Source organism: Durio zibethinus, chromosome 14 (genome assembly GCF_047325235.1).
Source record: "Durio zibethinus cultivar Kanyao isolate XHJ-2024 chromosome 14, ASM4732523v1, whole genome shotgun sequence".
Classification (NCBI taxonomy): domain Eukaryota; kingdom Viridiplantae; phylum Streptophyta; class Magnoliopsida; order Malvales; family Malvaceae; genus Durio; species Durio zibethinus.
Window position 1 is genome coordinate 3,430,186 of NC_143175.1, and position 20,839 is coordinate 3,451,024.

General features: G+C 34.0%; 4 protein-coding genes across 7 annotated transcripts; 2 read left to right on the top strand and 2 right to left on the bottom strand.

Annotated features, from left to right (window-relative positions):
• Positions 1-89: 89 nt before the first annotated feature.
• LOC111295365 (F-box protein At5g07610-like) lies at positions 90-5,035 on the top strand. 2 transcript variants are annotated; one of them, XR_016327390.1, is made up of 3 exons: positions 90-1,456; positions 3,510-4,148; positions 4,223-5,035. XR_016327390.1 is itself a non-coding variant. In XM_022888826.2 (2 exons), exon 1 carries the CDS (start codon positions 220-222, stop codon positions 1,408-1,410), a length of 1,191 nt encoding a protein of 396 aa, XP_022744561.2. In that variant the 5' UTR covers positions 90-219; the 3' UTR covers positions 1,411-1,456; positions 3,510-5,035. The 2 variants fall into 2 exon arrangements, 1 of the variants encoding a protein (XP_022744561.2); XM_022888826.2 differs by having other exon boundaries at positions 3,510-5,035.
• A 1,078-nt stretch (positions 5,036-6,113) lies between these two features.
• Positions 6,114-9,012, top strand: LOC111295032 (F-box protein At5g07610-like). Of its 2 annotated transcripts, none has more exons than XM_022888378.2 (2): positions 6,114-7,413; positions 8,758-9,012. In XM_022888378.2, the coding sequence occupies exon 1, from the start codon at positions 6,172-6,174 to the stop codon at positions 7,360-7,362; it is 1,191 nt and encodes a 396-aa protein (XP_022744113.1). In that variant the 5' UTR covers positions 6,114-6,171; the 3' UTR covers positions 7,363-7,413; positions 8,758-9,012. The 2 variants fall into 2 exon arrangements, with proteins under 2 accessions (XP_022744113.1, XP_022744112.1); XM_022888377.2 differs by having other exon boundaries at positions 6,115-7,424; positions 8,758-8,970.
• A 1,646-nt stretch (positions 9,013-10,658) lies between these two features.
• Positions 10,659-11,509, bottom strand: LOC111294682 (F-box protein At5g07610-like). The gene is made up of 2 exons (XM_089742945.1): positions 11,233-11,509; positions 10,659-11,149 (listed from the first exon to the last, which is right to left on the bottom strand). Exons 1-2 carry the CDS (start codon positions 11,507-11,509, stop codon positions 10,659-10,661), a joined length of 768 nt encoding a protein of 255 aa, XP_089599071.1.
• Positions 11,510-13,130: 1,621 nt separating this feature from the next.
• On the bottom strand, positions 13,131-20,134 carry LOC111294257 (putative ADP-ribosylation factor GTPase-activating protein AGD14). 2 transcript variants are annotated; one of them, XM_022887510.2, is made up of 13 exons: positions 19,828-20,134; positions 19,101-19,162; positions 18,608-18,695; positions 18,453-18,514; positions 18,270-18,366; positions 17,397-17,837; positions 16,086-16,757; positions 15,782-15,841; positions 15,588-15,704; positions 15,393-15,479; positions 14,285-14,414; positions 14,044-14,089; positions 13,131-13,642 (listed from the first exon to the last, which is right to left on the bottom strand). In XM_022887510.2, the coding sequence occupies exons 1-13, from the start codon at positions 19,921-19,923 to the stop codon at positions 13,588-13,590; spliced, it is 2,013 nt and encodes a 670-aa protein (XP_022743245.2). In that variant the 5' UTR covers positions 19,924-20,134; the 3' UTR covers positions 13,131-13,587. The 2 variants fall into 2 exon arrangements, with proteins under 2 accessions (XP_022743245.2, XP_089599307.1); XM_089743181.1 differs by lacking the exon at positions 15,782-15,841.
• Between the last annotated feature and the right edge of the window lie 705 nt (positions 20,135-20,839).

Consider the following 20,839-nt stretch of genomic DNA (forward strand, 5'->3'; position numbering starts at 1 on the left):
CCTTTTTCTATATTTAAAAATAATTAATTTTTTATTTTTAATAATTTTACAAATATATAACGATATTTAATTCACCCACATACTAGTAGTCTAGTTGGTAAAATGGAGATTAATAAAAAATGAAAAAGAAAAAGCTACAAGTATAAAGGGTTGTAAAACTTCTAAGCAATTGGGGCTTGGAACGTCAGAATCCACTGTTGTCCGTTGACAGAGAACAAAATGAAGAAGACTTCCATGATCCTCAACTCAGCAGCAGAGACAATTTCTTGCAACCAAGATCTCTTGACGGAAATCCTCCTAAGATTACCCACAAAATCTCTCATCAAATTCAAGTGCGTTTCAAGGCAATGGTTCTCCATCATTTCCGACCCTGAGTTCTGTTTCTCACACACCCGCCACCACCAGAGCAATGGGTTTCTCTCCCCCACCGCTTTTCTGCTCAAAGGTGTCTGCTTCACCCCTCCCTCTGAATTCTCCATAATCCCTTTGAAGCATTACAGTAACGTCCCTTTCTTTCATTACATCAATGAGTCTGACGTTAAGATTCTTCAATCTTGCAATGGTTTGCTTCTTTGTGAGTCCTATAGACAAAGTTACTTGATTTGCAACCCCACTACTAAAAACTTCAGGAGGCTATATTGTCCTCGTTACTCATCTTATAATTTTCTTACTAAATTTTTTGTTAATTTGGCTTTTGATCCTTTAAGATCACCTGATTACAAGATTATTTGTATCTGGGAAAGTTCCCGGGAACCTTCTAAGTTGAATCTGGATTTATATTCGTCAAAAACTGGTTCTTGGGATTTATCCATAATCACTTTTGAGGTAGATGAGGATGAGTCCATAGAGCTAAGGGATGGGGTTTTCTGTAATGGAAGGATTCATTGGTGTGGATATGGAAATGAGTTGTTGTATTTTGATGTAGAGAATGAGTGTTTGCAAAAAATGCGGATGGCATTACCAACTACAATGGATGCGCCTGAAGAATGTAGATATTTCGGGGAGTCTCGAGGAGTTTTGTATCTTGCAGTGACTTACTGCATGGCCGCTTGTTTAGAGTTCGATGTATTTGAGATGGCAAGAGATTATTCTCAATGGAACTGGAAGAAACGTCTGAATCTTGGTGATGCAGTGAAAGTTTTTCCTGAGCTAGAATTGGGTTGTGTTGAGTACAATCCTGGATTCTCTGGTGTGTGTTTTATTCGATCTGAGAAAGAAGAAGAGCCAAAGGTTGTGGTATGGGCAGATGGTAAAATAATTTGCTTTGATTTCAGGGAAGGGACATGGAACAAGCTCCATGATCTCGGACCGGGTATCAAAATTGGCTCCCTATATCTTGGAGAGTATGATCATTTACATTATGAAAGATTTCATGCTTATCAATACTTTGAGAACCTCTCTTGTTTATGAGGATCTTTGCTTCTTCCTACAGAAATCTTCCCGACCCCTTTTGTTGGTAAGTAACAGAAACTGTTTTGTACTTTAATCTTAAACACCTGTTAACAGTTGGCTGTTTACCTTTCTTACTTTTCCCACTAACATTACAGATGTTATTATAAGAGTTTCCAAATAATAATTATTCTGATCAAATTAGTTATGCACATTCTTCTTTTGTGTTTATTTAATTTCGCTTTTTGTTTATGTACCATATACAGGTATATCTTTATGAGCAACAAAACATTTTTATTATTGCTTTTGAAGTTTGTTTTGTCCGCATAGTTTCTTAGGAGCTAGGTCATTTGAGGTACTTTTTTCTTTACAAGATGATCTCACACATGCTGGTTCTTTTTATTTACTTTGGCAGGCTTAGGGCCATTGTCTCCTACATTATATTCAAATTCTTACCAGAATTCATAACTTTGATTGTTGATGTTTAAAAGTAGAAATTTTGGTCACATTAAGTTAAAATATTGAATTTGTGAAAGCATTTCCCTTCATTAATTCATCTTAATCCTGGGAAAATTTTGGCTGTAAAAGTTAACACTCTGTCCTTCTTATCTCATGGCCTAACTGCTCAACTTGTTTAAGCTATATTGCCCTAAACTTGGATGAGAGATTCTCTGTTCTTCCGTTATTCAGTCTAGGAAAGAAGTAATGTCAAACCTTGTAGTAGTTGTGTATGGGAAAGCAATTCCTATGATTTAAACTATGGGATGAAAAAGCTTTATGATCTAAAGCCAGGTGCCAGGTTTCTACACTCGGTTTTGTTCTTAGAGGGTTTAAGCATCAAATTCAATCTGTTCACATCGTAATTGACATCAGCATTCTAACAACGTAGTAACCATTACTCCTTCTAGCAAGAAATAAAGCACAAGAATCTCCCTTCAGTTGACTATTTAAATCATATATTCCGCAGATTCTGCCCGTTTGTTTGAACCCTTATTTTTATTCTTTTTTCTTGTTGAATATATTCCTATGTGCTGATATATTTACAAGGTACCGCACTGATTTAGAGGTTTTTTGTGATAGATTTATCTGAGAGGGAAACTTTGATCTCCTTTTTGTTTAATAAGATTATCCTGCCCACATGCTGGTCCTAATCTTTTTTAATTGCATTAATTGGTGGGATCAGGACTGAGTTTTCTTGCAATTGGGTCCAAAATCTTATGGAAGTTTGGGCTTTTGATCTGATGTTTGAAAGAAAATTTGGTTAACAAGCCAACTTTGAACTTCTCCCTTAAATGAAACTGCCCCTTGCAATTTACTGCATTGTTTTGAAGGTTCAGATGCATTGGCATAAAATAGACATGTCGCCCAACAGTATGTCAAATTGTAAATTATCTGCTAAACCCGAACTAGGTTCTAACTTACATTAAGTTGAACATGTGAATTCGTTATGTAATGAATTAAAGACTGAATAATTTGAGACATTGAAGTTTACTGTTCAAATTTGCTATAAACTTCTTCCTTCCTACGCAGCAGTTGTTTAAAATATAGGTTATACCTATAGACTGCTCATATTTATTTAGCAAAATATAGTATTTCTTACTGGAACCTCGTCTTTACTAAGTCATCACGATTGCATTTACTAACATGCACATATAACTGTGATCTTATACTCTGGATTAGTCATTTTTCTCTTTGAATATTGAGGAAAGATATTGATGGGTAACAAACTAGGAATAACAGTTTATGATATACCATATATAGACTGTTGCTCAAATTACTGAAACCTATACTTTTCTTTAAAAGGCATGAGTAAGGATGCAATATGCCGATAGATTTAGTTCCATGATGCTGCTAGTGCTGAATAGTGCAGATGGGTTTGATTGTCCGCAATGTTCCATTAGTAGCAATACGGTTAATATTTTTCGTGCGGACCGCAACCTTCCTGCCATATCTGTGCTGAGTCACAATTTCATTGATTTCATAGTAGTAGGCTAAGCTTATTATCCTTTTAAAAGAAGTCTACTTCATATATTTGTATTATATTAGGTATTTGGATCGCAGCCAATCTCAGTATTATAATTGTTTCTCTTCTAATCGATTGCTTGTTTTTGATTCAACAGGCCGAAGGCATGCAAAGTCACATGATGTTGGCAATTTTAAGATTGTGTACAAACTGACATGTTGTTAAGCATCAACGTTGGGTGTTACAGTATAGTGAACAGTTAAAGGGATGCTCAGGTGCACGTATTGAACTTACCATTGACCATAATACAAATATAAAACACTGTTGGCCTGAATGTAGAAAGTTTTTGTTGTTCCATTTGTTACTGATTTTATGTGGAGCATTTCAAGTTTTTTTTTTTTTTTAATATATAAAGGAGGTCATGGTCTAAGGATAAGGGAATAGGTCACTGGGGTTTGAACTCCAAACCTTTTGGACGTTATCTCTTAAGGGTAGTTGCATGAACTAACCGAATTAAATTTTAAGTTCAGAGTTAAGTTTTGTTGATAAGCAATCATAGCTGATTTGTACTTCCAATACATTAATGTTTTTCTGTTTCATGCTCATGCCAGCAAAATATGTGTTTAAGTGAAACAAGATAGTAAGAAATTGTGTCCGAACCTCAAGATTGTACAAACTTGTAAGGGGTTGCTTCTTTGTGAGAACTTCAATCGTAGGTATAATTTCATGACCCAGTCCTTCATCTGCAACCCCACTACCAAGAAATTCAAGGAGTTCTTTTCCTAACAAACCATTTGTGAGTTCTAGCTATGCTGTTAATTTGGCTTTTGATCCTCTCAAATCACCTCATTATAAGATTATTTGGATCAGGAAGGTGTCCCGTAAGCCTCCCGAGTATGAGCTGGACATATATTCATCAGAGACTTACTCTTGGAGTCTAGCCAGAATCAGATTTGAAGTAGATGTAGTTATAGAATTCGGTAACGCGTTTCTGTAATGGGAAGATTCATTGGGAGGGTATTACAAACATGTTGCTGTATTTTGATGTAGAGAATGAATGTTTGGAAATAATGCCAATGCCATTGCCATTACCAACAATCAATGCGCCTCAGAGTGGAGCATATTTCGGAGAGTACCGAGGGATTTTGTATTTTGTGGTTACCTACCAGTTATCTGTTTGTTTAGAATTCGAAGTTTATGAGATGGCAAGAGATTATTCTCATTGGTTCCTGAAGAGTCGTCTCAATTTGGGTGATGCAATGCAAGCTTTTCCTGAACTAAACTTGGAATGCCTTGAGCAACGTGCAGAATTCTCTGTTTTCTGTTTCATTAGATCTGAGAAAGAACAAGAGCCAAAGCTTATGGTATGGGCAATTGGTAAAATAATTTTCTATGATTTCAATGACGAGGCATGGAAAAAGCTTTATGATCCAGGGCAAGGTGTCAAACTTGGCATTCGTTATTTAGAAGATCCAGGTGCAGGTTTTGTATGGTTCAATGCTTTTCAGTACCATAAGAACCTGTGCTTTCTGTCTTAATTTTCTAGAGACGCCCATATTCTCCACTACTTTTATATTGGTAAGTCACAATCGTAAGCTCTTTTGTACACCAATATTTAGAAACTTCATATTTTGTTGACATTCGGCTGTTTAATTAACCTCTAGACGTTAGAGTTGCTTATAATTAATCATGCCATACGGTTTCCAGGCTAAGATGAATACTAATAATTTTTTGCAACTTTTTAAGAAATATCATTTAAAATTTTAAAAATTTAAAATTTATCGTTTATAATTTTTTTTTTTTGTTTTCAACTTTGTAAATAAAATTGCCAATAAATGAATAAAGGGGAACAAATTAACAATAAATGCAAATTGCAAATTAATAAAAAAAGTATCCAAATTACAATAAGTTGGCCTTTTATGGCATTTCTGTAATTTACGTCAAACATAAGTAGTTTTCCAATCATGTGAATCATAAATTTTTTTTTTGGCAGTATGTGAAGCACAAAGGTAGGATTGCCATTTTTGTTTTGCATTACATTTTCCTGTAGTAAGTAAAATTAAACTATAAAAGATTAAGTTGTAACTTTTAACTAATACGAAAAAGAGGATTGTCACATATTTTATTAAAATATATTTAAAATAAATAATTAAGTAATTAAATTATACTAAAAAATATTTTAATTGTTTAGTAAGTCTAAAAATTTGACCAATAATTTATAGAATAATGGTATTAACTTAAATAATAGAATCATTGCTTTGTAAAATTATATAGTAATTCTTATTATCATTTTAAGAATAAAATAAAATTTCCTTGTTTTAAATGATTAATTTTTTAGATATATATTTTTTTTTAATTTTAATGAAAACTATGGCTTATTTCATTAAGTTAATTTTATATTCAGAATTAAATTCAGTAATAGAATTTAAAGTTTTAACCATTTATTTGTTGAAATACTTTGATGGAAAGCTTTTTTTTTTTTTTTAATTTGGATTGAATTTGATAATTTATATATTTGTGTTATATAAAATATTAATAATTAATGTATTTGTATTGTATATAATATAAAAATTATGTATTATAATTTATATTAATAAAAAATAAAAAATATATATTTTTAATTTATTAAATTTGCATATAATTTTTATTAAAATTTTAACTCAAAGTTATTTTTTTTTATATTTTTTATCATATTATATTTTAAATTGTCGTTGAAAGTTTAATGCTTTTATTTAGGTGGCTAAAAACTCTTTATATTACAGTGGTAGTTTGACAAAATCCATAATTTCCGAAATCTCCAAGAATTAGGGATTGCTCGCATGAAGAAAACCAAGCCCTCCTCTTCCCCCATATCTTCAGCAGAAACGATAGCCCACAACCAAGACCTCTTGTTCCAATTCCTCATAAGAATACCTCCGAAACCTCTTCTTAAACTCAAATTAATCTCAAAACAATGGCTTTCCCTCATTTCCAGCCTCCAATTCTCTCATTCCCACTCTCTCCACCACCAAAACCAAGGCTTTCTAACCCCAACAGCTCTCTTTCTAGGCATTGGAAACTGCTATATACCACCCTTCGAATTACCTGTCCTTCCCTTAAACCCTCAAACCAAAGTTCCCATCTTGGATTTCATTGATGACCCACACTTCAAAATCCTCCAATCTTGCAACGGCTTGCTTTTGGGTCATTGTTGTTACAAAAGAAACGAAGGGTCGAGGTATTTCATCTGTAATCCAACTACCCGTAAGTTCAAAATGATTTCTTTGCCTGTTTCGCAATCGGGTTCTTTGCGTGCTGTTAATTTAGCCTTTGATCCTATTAAATCACCTTATTATAAGGTTATTTGTGTAAGGAAACTGCCTTCTCCAAGTAATAGGTTTGGTATATATATTTATTCATCAAAGTCTGACGAATGGGATGATTCTTGGATTAGTTTTGGGGCCAATGAGTATATTAGGTTTGACTATGGTGTTTTTTGTAATGGGATCATTCATTGGAATAGTAATGGTAGGAAGTCTTTGCGGTTTGATTTGGAGAATAAAGTGTTGAAGAAAATGCCAATGTTGGCTCCTATGTTTCAAGCTCCAGAGGAATCAGAAGATGAGGATAGTCGATATTTTGGGGAGTCTCGGGGCCATTTGCATCTTGGGGTTACATATATGCCACTTCGTTTGAAATTTAATGTTTTTGAGATGGCGGCTGATTATTCACATTGGTTCCTTAAATACAGTCTGAACCTGGATGATGCTATGAAAGCTTTCCCTGACTTTGGGTTGCCTGCTCTTGATATCTATTATGGATTCCGAATTTTGTCTGTTATCCGATCTGAGGGTGAAGTGTCAAAAGTTGTGATTCTTGTGGATTGTAAAGCAATTTGCTATGAGCTAAAGGGTGGGATTTTGCTAAATCTTTATGAGCTAAAGCAGTGTCCTGAGACCCTCAATCGGTGTCCATTGAATTATATTGGGGTTCAAGTCTATCAATATTTTGAGACCCTCTCTTGTGTTTGAGGGTCTAACACTCCTACTAGAAGGCTGGCATGGTCATACCAATCTTCTCAGGTCTTATTTCAGTAAGTAATCCAGTAGTTTTGTTATATGTTTGATATTGTGTTTGGTCAAATATTTCTGCTGTTACAGGTGTATGGTTTATAGTGTTATCATTAAGGGATTTTTACCTGTATCAAGTGAAATTAGCAATCTGGCTTGCCTGTTCTTGTTTAATGATTTCTTTATCTATGATTCTTTTAAACAATGCGACTGTATTCCTCCTGCACCACTTTTTGATTTGATTAGTCACTTTTATTTATGATTCAAGATTTCTTGTTTGACTTCTGAGATCTTTCAATATAGCAAATTGGCCTTCGGTCTATGATATTGGGTTCACTTTGTTTATGATTGGCCATTTGAACTTGTGGAAAGAAGAAAAGAACATTGAAAAGAAAGGAAAACTTAAAGAATTAAAGTTCGCAGAAATGGTAGAGAGGCAATAGAGTTGTGGCAATGGTGGTGTGGCTGTATTTACCTAGGAATTTATCTCTTCTTATATATGAGTTATATGTTATATATATACATATATATATTTTGAAATAAATTGTCAAATGAAACTTCCATGTTCCCTGCGCTTTAACTATTATTGTTCCAATCAGTAAGAAAGCCTTTCTAGCATTTAATCATTTTGAAACTAATGCTGGACAAAAGCTTGCATCAATATGGCCTTATCCTGAGTTTTAAATATTTATGCCTTTAATCTTGGTCTTGGTGGAAAGATATATATATATATATATATATATATATATATATATATATATATATACATACAGAGAGAGAGAGATAGAGATAGTATCTTGTATAGATAATTGGAAATTTGTACTAATTCTTTTTCCTTGTGATAGCAAGCATTAGTGGGGTATGGTGTGACTGATAATTCTTCAAGAATATAGATCTAATTTTGAGCTCCACTGTGCCTATTTAAGGGAAAAGTGACCAAATTAAGCATGTTTCACCTAAGCAGAATAAATAAGCTGACTAGGAATGACACATGACATGAGGAATGGTGCTGGAGGCTGACAGTATGATATAATTCAAAGATGGAGTTACTGCCAAGCTGGGCAGATGGTTTTAATCTGCTAACATTAGTAGCAATTTGATGGGTGCTTGGAGGAATTCGGATATTGATGCAAACTGCTAACTCTTTACCTTTTTTCTGCTGAGTTATAATTTGTTTGATTTCATAGTAACAACATAAGCTAATGGAGCTTTTGAGTCTTCATGTTTGTTATTGTCTTTTGTTGTTTTAATCTTGTAGTCTCATACAATACTATCAAAGTAGGGAGTTGGAGTGCAGCCAATGTAAATTATATAATTGTGTCTGTTGTAACGGATTGCCTGTTTCTGATTTAACAGATTGAAGGAATGAGGGGGTTTGCCTTGACTATTCTAAAGGCTCGTATCTTGATCTTGCAGATGAGCAGTGCATAAGTGATACCTGTTTTATACAAAGCAATTTACTGTAAGACATCAGTTTTGGGTGTTAGGGTTTGGTGAACATTTATTTTTAGTGCTATACTTGATATGTACATAGCATTCTGAATGTTTATAAAATACTATTAGACTGCCTCCCTTGTGTTAATACTAGTTTCTCTCAAGTCCCTTCTGCTAGTCATTTATCTTTTTGGCATTAGCAATACTTATTTGCCGATGTGCATCTAATGTAAAGATCCTTTCCCATGCCCTATATGATGTATGAGACTTAGTGATTGATCCCCCTACGGTCATAGAACAATGCTGGCTGGCTATCTCAGTCTAGAAGTTGTGTTCTGTGTATTTCTAGCTCCTATTATTATGCAAAATATGTAAGCAGGGTTTATGATCTGAGCATAGGCTGTTTGTTCAATCGTGAAAAGGTTCAATCCATAATTTCTGTTACTGAAATTTTGCTATATTTGCATGCATGTGATGATAGACATTGGCTTTGTAGGAGTCATTTCTATTAGCAGAGGTGCTTGGTTCGGGTTCAGGTTCAAGTATTAGAAATGCAGGAATTTAATTATCACATCCACTAATTTCACTGTGACAAAATAAGCTGGCCAGAGAAGGCTCCACTGCTCATCGAATTCCTGCCAGTCACTCATCATTAGAAACCTTAGGTATCAGCATCAATGCATCAAAATCTATGCAAGTTATAGATATCAATATTGGTTGGAAACTTGATTCATTCAATCATGGGAACCAGAATTATAAAAGATATGCCCTGATATCATTCTATTTAAATTTCCTGGGGCATTTACCTTTATCCAATTTCCAGATGATTTACTATAAACTGCCCATTTAGCTGTATTATGGGCTACACCGTTAAAAGTTTCCATTTACTTGCATTTACAGAAGTTCCCCAGGGTCAAAAGGAAAAGCTGTTCCATCAATCTTATTGTCCTCAGCCCCTTGGGTTAATTGAGCTAAAGGTTACCCCATTTTCCTTTGTTATGTCTGATCCTACAGAATAAGACAAATGCATATCGCAACCAACGAGAGATTATAGAAGAATTCATCAGATACCATAATTTCAGAAATGGGAGAAAATTCCCATCAAAACACCAAAGCTAATATTATCAATGTTCCTACGTTTTCATGAAGAAAATTAATCACATGTCAATGTCCTTGTGCTACAATATTCAATATGCTGTATCAAGATTTTGCAATTCTGGTTTGAATATAACAAGTATAAGCTAATTGCTGGATGAACAAAGCTTTCGAAAAGGTTCGTAGATTCAAGCAAAGAGACATGCATCAACATGCTTAAATCAGACCAGCAAATAGTACCACCAAATTAGATACTCATTAACAATAACATAGTTGAAAAAATACTGTAGTGGACATAACACTTGCAGCAACATGCTCAAATCAGGAGGGAAGAGACAAGAAATGTAAGAAAGTTTACCAAAGTAAGGTGTTCGTACGAGAGAAAGGGTCTCAAAGTATTGATAGGTATCCTATGCGGAATAGTCTATAGCAGAACCAAAACTGCCTGTTGTGGGATATGGCTTTAAATTGCAAAGCTTCTTCGATGTTTGTGATCTAAGATTATATGGCAAGGCTATACCACCCAAAAACATGACCACCACTGACTCTTCCTCACGTTCGGATTGGACAAAACTCAACACCCCAAAAGACCGAAACTTCTTCTCCAAATGCCAACTGAGCTCAGGAAATGCAATTCTAACTGGATCAAGATCGAGGTGATACATTACAAGCCAACAAGAATAATCAGTTGCCATCTCCAAAACATCAAACTCCAAAGCAAAATGGTTTTAAGTCACTACCATATGCAAATGGCCACGAGAGCCACCAAAATACCAAATCTCCCTAGGGTTCTCGCCCTTCCACATTGGGGGCATTGGCATTATATTCAAGCACTCTTTCCCAAGATCAAAGTAGTATGGAGGTAATTCCTCACAGTAATACTCATCACTACACCAATGGACCATTCCCTTAAAGAAAACCCCACTCCTAAAACATATTCCAGATGGAGGATGGAAATTTTTGCCTAAAAACCTCCAGGAATCTGTCTCCGAGGAATACAAGTTAATCCAGAACTCGCTGGAAAGCTCCTCTTGTTCCCTAGTGGCAATAATCTTGTAATAAGGCGATAACAAAGGATCGAATGCCAAGTTTAATGAAATCAAGCGTTCCTCAAATTCACGACAAGGAAATGAAAATCTCTTAAACTGTCTTGTGGTTGGGTTGCAGATAAAATACCTGTGACCACAATCCTTGTCATTGATTACGGAGCTACAATAATCTGCAGAAGAGAAAAACGGCAAAATCTCAAAGTATCTCCCTTGCTTCCCTTCAATACGAAACTAAAAGAGCAAACAAGCAAACAATTGCAAGACTCTTCGATTCGGACACCGGGGACATTGAGATACTCCAGAAAGGGAACTTTCTCACATGGGTTTTCAGAATTGAGTGGAACAACCTGGAATTCAGGAGTACGGGTGTAGTCATTGTTGAGCAAGAGAGCAGATGGTTTGAGATAGCCATTGGCTTGGTGGCAGCGGGCGTGGGCAAGGGTAAAGTTGGGTTCAGAGATGATACAAAGCCATTGTTTGGGCACGCATTTGAATCTGAGGAGCGATTTAGTAGGCACCCTGGTAAACATATCTGTTAAGAGGTCTTTTGCAGTTGGCTATTGCCGTTCCAGGAGACGCCATGCCTTTGCTCTTTTTTTCTCATTTTTGCAGTCTGATGAATCAACCCTCCAATGAAGGGGCATGGGTCCTGGAACTATTAGGTCCAAAAGGTTCAGCCCTGAAGACTAGTCTATGAAACTACTGTAGCAAAACCCAGAAACCAAAATCTCAAGACTTGCCTCAACAACAGTTCAAAAAGTGACAATCACGTATAAAACATTAAAACTGAAGCGTCTAACACTGACACTCTTTCCATTCCCACTCTCAAGCGGATCATAAAAGAGCTTTAAGTAAAAGGAAACGTTAACAAGTGCATGAATCGATTAAAGTGAATTAATATATTGTACTTGTTTCCTCCTTAAATTTGGTTAAAGAAAATATACCAAATATAAAATTTTTTCTACATATTTTAATTATCTTCTTTTTATAATTAAAAAGAAATATGGAGATGCAGATATTTTTATTATCTTTAATCCACGCTTATATAGACATTCATCAACGTTAAATGAATAAGCCGAATGAGTTTATGTAGATAGCCACAGCCATTTGCTTTGTCTTTAATACCTAATTATTTTAATTAATAGGCAGATTTGATTAGGTTATTTAGTTGGCTATCAGCTTTTATGTCATATCATTCATTCTTACAGATTTACGCACTGATTAATTTGATTTGTTTGTTGAGTTTTAATTGGACGTACGAGCTGCTATCTTAAAATTTATTTTATTATGACTTTAATTTTTATTTGTATATATAAATTCAAAAAAAAGTTTAAGTTTAAAGTTCAAGTAGTCTATAGATCTATGATTTTAAGTGTAAATTAATGGAATATAAACGAATTTTATTTTATTCATAATCTATTCATTTAATTATTAAATTATAAAATATTATTCGTTTATTAAATTTAATAAATAAATATAAACGAATAAAAACCTAACTTGTTTACAAATTATAAGTCAAACACTTTGTTCATTTATCTCGAATATAAATAAATTAAATATAAATAAATTTTATTATATTTGTATTTGTTTATTTAATTAACGAATCTAATAATATTATTTATAATCATTTGTTAAACTAATGAATAAATATAAAAATATAAAACAAATATATTCATAAAAATATTGATAAACATCCTAAATAATAATATAATAACTTATTAATATAAAAATGGATCAACTTATATTAATATATATTTTTTTAATTTTACATTTTTTTTCTAAATATTGACCTTAATAAATCCAAATATTAAAATTATTTTTTTTATTTATCTTTCTCATCCCTTTAATCTATTAAAATCATTAGTTAAAAAAAGATATAAGAATATGTAAATCTTTTTGGTATAAGTTAACCCCTCCCCATTAATATAATATATAAATAAATATATATAAATTAATTATTAAGTTAATATGTAAAATAAAAAATTGAAAATTTTCATTAAAATTTTTCTTTTGATAATTTCTTGAAAAGCTAATCATAGAATGGTACAAACTATAAAAAAGAAAAAGGATTTTTAAGAATTTAGCATGCAATGAAAAAAAGAAAAAAACCAACAATTTTCTTTACGAAAATAAAAAATTTTACTCCCAATATATAAAAATAAACTTATATACGTAACCGTAGAGGAATGAAGAGAAAACTAGTTCAAGATTTGCTGGAGATCTCTCCATATTTGTAACAAAGCAAAACAATCAAAATAGAAAAGCAGCAAACAAGAAAAACCGAGAAAGCCTATCAACCGGCACAATTACAACACATTCAAATCTTTGCCACCCTAAGAACCATAAAAAACCCCATCTCTCCCCTACCACTCTCCTAGCTGCATCACTGCTTCTAACATAACTCACATACAAACAAGAGGCCTGAAAGACATCGAACATGAAAACGAATTTTCGGCCTAGGCAATGTATTATTTTCCGCAAGGAAAAATTGGAATGACTTCACAGTAGATTTAATACTCTAATGTACCAAGAGATCGGCTACATTTTGGCACCAGGAAACCACCGTTGACCGAAAGAGTACTAAAATGCTAGTTTTGCCGGTAGAATTCTATGCAAAAGGATTTCCTCCGATGGAAGCAACAGGCCCCTGGGCTGGGACATTCCTGCCAAAATAGAAAATAAATTTGAACTTCCCAAAGTATAATATAATTATTCACAGTTACTTGAGTACACAAATTGTAATCAGCATTCATGTCAAGCAACAAAAATCTCTAGCAGGGTAGCTTTTGAATCAGTAATTCGATACAGATTCTTGGATAACTCGTTTCATATAAATATGAGGTTGCTGACTTGATCTTGGTTTGATACACAAGTAACACAGAATTCCCCAAGCAAAGTTTAAGAACTTTAAACTTGAACCCTCAAGCCAAACGATCCATTGTATGGAGAATTCATGCCTTGAAAAGTGGGAATGAATAATGTATAATAATGATGGACATTGGGGAAACGCAATAATGATGACTGAGAAGTTGGTGCTTGACTGTAACATAATAAAACAACTTACAATAATTGAGAAGTTGGTGCTTGGCCAGACATGCATGCTAAGCCACCTGCAGAAATAAACAAAAAATTCAAGGATCCACTTTAGGATAACCTCAGTCTATTGTCATGATGTTTTTCTAAGGCATCAGTTTTGCTTCTCTTCTTCCATTCTCTTTTCCTTAGTGCATGTCCAATAAGATCCATTGGCAAATGATGAACTTAACAACTACGTTATCTAGTTCCAAGGAGACAACAAGAACTACCTTGTGGTGTAGCTGGGATATATGGAGTCACTGGATTCAGAGGAAACCATGGTTGTGATACAACACCAACAAACGTAGATGGCAACTGAGCATTAGGAAGTGCGGTTTGCAATGAACTCATATCCAAGAACTGCAATATGCCATAAACCAGGTAGAAATTAATTAGAATAATTCAAATATTGCATCTGCCCTTCCCGCAAGTAATGTACTCCAAATCAATGTAAAGCATGGACTTTTAAAAAGAAAAAGTGAAACATTATTGATGTCCTCCATAAAAAGGTGGTGGTTGCAAGCATGCTAAAGATGGGCATTTCATCTACTTACAAATTCTCCTTCAAGTTTGAAATTAAGTATATTCGTGTCCATCCAGAATCAAGAAACTTACAAAATCAGTAGGGGAAAGAACTAAAACAACAGGCTGTTTGTTTAGAAAATGCTGTGCAGATACCAAGAAATGATGAAATTGAGCCTAATCATTCAGATTGATGATATGAGATCTTTAATTGTCCACCCTTTAGTTACAGCATAACAACTTAATTCAAATTTAACTCTATACCTAGCACATCATATTTAGATAATAGTAATTTGGATAATGTTAATCTTTAGACAAACCCTGAGAGGTAACATCAAAGCAAATTCCTCAAAACAATTATATGAAAGTACAACCAAACCAAATGGCTTGATTTTCAACATCATCTTGTCTGTTATCCATGAGAGAAAATAAAATGATCGTCGCCTTCTCTCCCCCTCACTCTACAAACCTAAACCCCTGACCTTGAAAGCCATTAATTATCCTTGACAGGAAGGCACATAGACTGTTTCATCTCTCTCTCCCTCTGTAGAAAACTTAAACCTTAGGGGCCTCAAAAAAGCGTAAGCTCTCAGCAAGACCAACCAAAACATAAAGTGAAAAAAAATGCCTATAAATACAGATAAAATTACAGGAACTATTCCCTTTGAAAGAAATGGTAAGCAAACTGTAAAGTCCCTCTCCATAAAACCAGGACAAAAGGTTAGCATCGATAAAAGAGGGACATTTTAACCTCTGCTAAAGATCAACCAATTTTACCGAAATAATAAAGCATAAAGATAAACATGCATGATATACCATATCACTTTGTTCCAATTCAGAATCATAAGGAAGATCAAATGGGTTGGTTGATTTACGATCAGCAGCATTCAACTGTTTCTCTCCCTGAAAAATTATGGAAGTTCAAGACCTAATGAGATTAAAGAAACGCTCAATAACAATCTATATGATATAAAGAACAAAGGAACCCATATGTAAGTTAAAAGAACAAACCAAAAGTGGATTCACCGATGCAGTATATGATGGTGCTATGCCATCCTCTGATGATAGAATAGCAGCAGGGAAATCAGCATGGGAGGCAGCTGTTTGGATGCCATCGTTTTCAAGTTTCTGCAGGAACAAATATTTTAAACATAAATTGCAGAAAAGTAAATCTTTGGCATCACTAGAAATAAAAAGTAGCAAACCTCTGAAACTCCCAAGCCCAAATGTTGATCAGTGGTGGCCAAATGATCGTACACTACTACCTGTGGTTCCAGAGAAAGTGATTCAGCAGAATCATTAAAAGCTTTCCATGACTGTCCAAAGGCAATCAATCACTTGACCATACATTTGACTGGAGACAAGCTTCATATTTCTAACCATAACCATATATAGGCCAAGCAGTGAAAAACATGAATAAATTTATGGTACAAGCATCATTGTTTCTTATTCTTCACAAAACTGCAATGGGCTTAAGAAGAGCACGCATTACAATGTGAAATGATTTACCTGAGTACTGGTTGCAGCAATGGAGGCTTGACCATCATGCAAGCCCTCTTGACATTGACTAGACATTGCTGAAGGAGCCCCGAGAGCACTAGAATTTTCAAACAATGGCCACTGCAAGGTTGTGTTTATGGACGATGATGGGTCTAACTTCACTGACAAATCTCCATCACTGGGCATTACAGCAGGTAAAAGATTTTTGGTAACTCGATCAGAGGTTGCATGCTGAGGAGTATCAAACTTTGCCCATCCTTCATTTTTAGGCACAGGTAACTCTGGTGATTTTCCATCAAAACCTGCAGCTGGGGGCTGCTCAGCAATTCCAGCAAATAAGTCTATAGATGGAGTAGATGGGGGAGGCTGACATAAATTCCCAGGTGGCATTGAAGATACTGCCACAGGTTGAAATATATCTTTGGATGAAACTGATGAGGTTCCAGGCAACTGAAACAAATCTATAGGTGGAGTGGCACAAAACTCAGGTGCATTAAAGAGATCCAGGCCAGCATAATTCACAGGAACAGATGATTGGGCAAAAGTAGATGCTTTATCATGATAGGACCTAGCAGTTTGTTCAGGTGCAGAGACAACATCCAGTCCAATGCCTGAGTTATATGACTTGACAGACATGGAATTGCAATCAAATGACCCAAAACTTCCCATGGATTTAGTTCTCTACATAAAGGAACAATTCTGATGTCAGTTAAGGAAAATGATAAAACAGATAAAAGTAGTTGTAAGATTAAACGTGATAAAGTGTGTAGAACTAAAGCAAACAAAGAAAAAGGGTTCATTTACTTGACAACACTTGCATCGCACACATTTGGCATCACTATGACCATGCCAACTTTTATTAACATACTTTTAATAATTAAAAACATTAAACACCTTAGTAGATTCACATTCCAACAATCATTAAGTTAGCAAAATAAATTACCACTCATAAGAAAGCAGATGGTATCTCTCAAATGTACATATATTTATACGTCTTTATGCATGCAGTGAGCATGCATATGAAGCAACAGTAAACCATGCATACGCAGGCTTGAATTTTGAATAAAATAAATTAAAAGAACAGTAAGCTCTACTGGAATAGTTTTAGACAAGTTAGTAGCGACACAATTTATCATCTGGGTTTGAGCTCGCTTCTTGATGTTAATAATCACTATATGGAAGTATCCTACCACAATACATAGAAGCCTGCACAGTATTATGATACAATGCTTCAAAAAAATCATATACTTCCAGATGTGGCACACAACTTAAAAAGAAGAGTATTTCTCACAAATTAGACGTAAGTGTAAGATATGTTACCTGTGGCCGTGGAATCCCTCCAGCATCTTTCTTGGAACTTGGATCCACAAATAAATGTCGGGTATTTTCACTTAAAACATCTCTTGGAGGTTGAGCAGTTGGGCTGCCAAATCCAATATCCTTCGGAAAATTTGGTGACCCTGTACCAGATTTGAATGGATCACCTCCGCTGGATACAAAGTAGTCTGAAACTCTAGGAGCAGAACCCTCATTTGCAAACCTGTCCTCAAACATTTGATCACTTGAGTGACCAGGACTGTAGAGAAAACTAGAAACTTTCCCCGCATAATGGCCTCGATCAGAACCAGGCTTCCTAGAAAGCACAGCAGCAGCTTGTTTTCCATAACGCCGATCTTCATACTGATGGTCATAAGGTGGACTTTGAGAATAAGAATGATAAGAACTGGCACGTCTTATCTCATCTTCATGATTTCTAAGGCTCTGTCAAATTCATTTAAGAAAATCAAATTTAAAATGCTACTCTAGGATTTAGTGAGACAAATTCAAATAAAACTGGGAGACAAGGAGATAGAAATTCCCGTATCTAAAAACTGGCCAGTCTGATTTCATTTGCATAAATTTGTTTAATAAACAACAATGTGGGCAGCAGCTCTTAAATGAAAATAGTAATTCAGTTTTCTCTAAAGAAAACAGATAAAACAAATTTCATTTTAGAAAAAACAAAATAAAATAAAACAGAAAATCCAGAATTAGAAGTTCAACTTCGTATGAAATCATCCACAGCCATGTTCTCTTCATTTTCTAATTACAAAACATGGGTTTTGGAAACAGAACCAAGCAGCAAAAAGGTTCAGCAAAATTTTGAATTTAGGGAATCGCAACCACTATATATACTAGATAGGAAGAAATTACTTGAATGTCTATTGGAGGCTTGTCAGGTGTTTTTCCTCCAGCATATTTTCTGTCCACATATACATTCTTTATAAACTCTCGGATTTTGTCAGCATTGCTGTAATAAGAAAGAGTGTTATTAGAAAAGCCCACATCTGTCAAGAACATGCCTAGTACTGAAGTGATAAATAACATATTCAGCACCTGCTGTCAGGCAATCTTTGCCTCTGCAGGTCCCAATCCTTAAGATATATTTCTCTTGCACGCTGAAAACAGTCACACGAAGAACATCTCATCAGCATTATAATAAGCATTCCACTCTTTCCAGAGATAACAAAAAATGTAACACTAGTTCTAACCTGATTACCACCATTCTGAAGAGCTTCAACTTCCTGTGAAGTGAACTTTGACATTGATACGGACTTTACACGATGAGTAAACTCACGACTGCAGTACAAATTAATATAAACACAAATGACCAACCAGGAAAGCACAAAATAGGGGGAAAGATTTGAAAGACTCGATTCTGATGTCATGTCAGTCCACTAGAATCATGCAAAGTAAATACAACTATACAATCATCAACCAAATTGGAAAAAGAAAGATGCAATAACTCCTTTAAGTCAAGGAGCTTAAAATCATCATATTGAGCAACAAGTTACAAAAAATTTAGATTGTGAAAATCATAATGCATTGATAGATAAAGTTATATGCTAACAAATACACAAACTCCACAATAGTGCATTGATAGATAAAGTTATATGATACCAAACACAAAAAACCTCACAAGAGTGACAATTATTTCTATGGCAAAAATCGTAGATGGTGAAATAACTAAAAAGAAATACTGACTGTATCCCACTGCAAGTCATGCAAACGAAAGTCCAAAAATTGGTGCAAACATACTGAGGACCCTGTAACAATAGAACCACAAATTAGTATCAAAGAAATAGAGGATGAAAACAAAAAAAGGAAAAAAATTATCATTAGAAGCTGAAATAAAGCTAATTTAATCCTTTCAAATCATGCTGACAACAGTTTAAGCCTCATTTGAGCAGAAAAAAATTAAAAGAAAAAACGCGATTTGAAATCTATTAGACCCCAGTTGATTATGTAAAGAAACAACAAAGCATATTTCATTAACCTTTAATTAAAACAGCTGATTTACCATCTTAAAATTCATTACTAAAAGCCGCCTTGCATTTAAGAAATCAAGAAAATCCATTTTCAAAAACCTTTTCCATAGCTTCAATTTCATCTTCTTTTTCTCTTTTTTCACTTTCCCAGCCTCCAAACAGACCTTAACTATCAAAACAATCAGCGTAACTCATTTTTTACAAAAATAAAAATAAAAGAAAACCCAAATTCAAAAACCATTTCTATAACCTCAAATCTCTCTTCTTTCTTCTTTACCTTTAGCTTAAACTAACTCTTCCAAGAGAATTAAAAAAAAAATTTTCAGAAACCATTTCTTTCTCATTTTCCCATACTTTGCCAGCCTCCCTAGCACACTGCAACTATAGAAACCCATAAGACAAAAACTCTTTTTTCAAAAAAAAAAAAGTTTGAGAAATTTTACCAAGCTGTTACAGTTAATACAACGACGATTAGGAGGCAGCTTCATGAGACCTCTTATTATCTTCTCGTTTCTTTCTTCTTCTTTTCTACTACCCATTTCTCAAAACAAACAATTTTGATCTTCCAAACTCAAAAAAAGCCTCGAACAAACCTAAAAGCTTCAAAATTTATCAAAAACCCACTTGGAATTCAATACTTTCTGCTCAAAATAAGCCTTATTTTAAAGCATACATCAAACAGAAGTAGGAAATTTGGAGAATTTTTTGTTAAAAGAAAAAAGAGGTTGTTTTTTAGTCAGCAGTGACTGCGACAAGAGCCCCCTGTGCCTTTCATTTTTGAACCCAAAAAAAAAAAAGGAAATTAAAAAAAAATTGAAAAAAGTGTATGGAGTTATCATAATTTTACAACGTAATATTTGATGGGGAAATAGATATTGGTAGGACAAAATTTTGCTGCTTCCACGAATTCTATATATTGTATGACTCCTTATGATTCAAACTCAATCCCCCATGCAAAATAGTAGCAAGTGGTGACAAAAAAATGTTTCAATCTGACTCAAACTCCAAATATCCAAATCAAAATGTTTTTCATTTCCTTGGTTTTTGATTGGATATATCCTTTAGTTGAAGAACAAAGATTGGATTTTTATTTTTAATAAGAGGGAAGTTAATTCCTAAGGTGATGTTTTAGTAAAATTTGATTGTGATATGACTACAATTTTTGATATTTTATGAAAATTTTTTGAAAAAACCTTGCTATTTCAAATTAATTCCATTCAAATAAAGTAATTAATAAATTAAAATTTTTAATTCAAAGTTAAAATTTTAACCATCTTAAGTACAAAAAATTGACTTAGTTGAATAATTAAATTATAATAAAAAAAATGAGAAATTTCACCTTAATATTAATAAATTAAGTTTTGGAGGTGAAGTAAAAAATTTTCTATAAAACTTGCATCCAAAAAAACAATTTTAAAAAAAGGATTGAAAGTAATCTGGAAAGAAGGTGTGGCG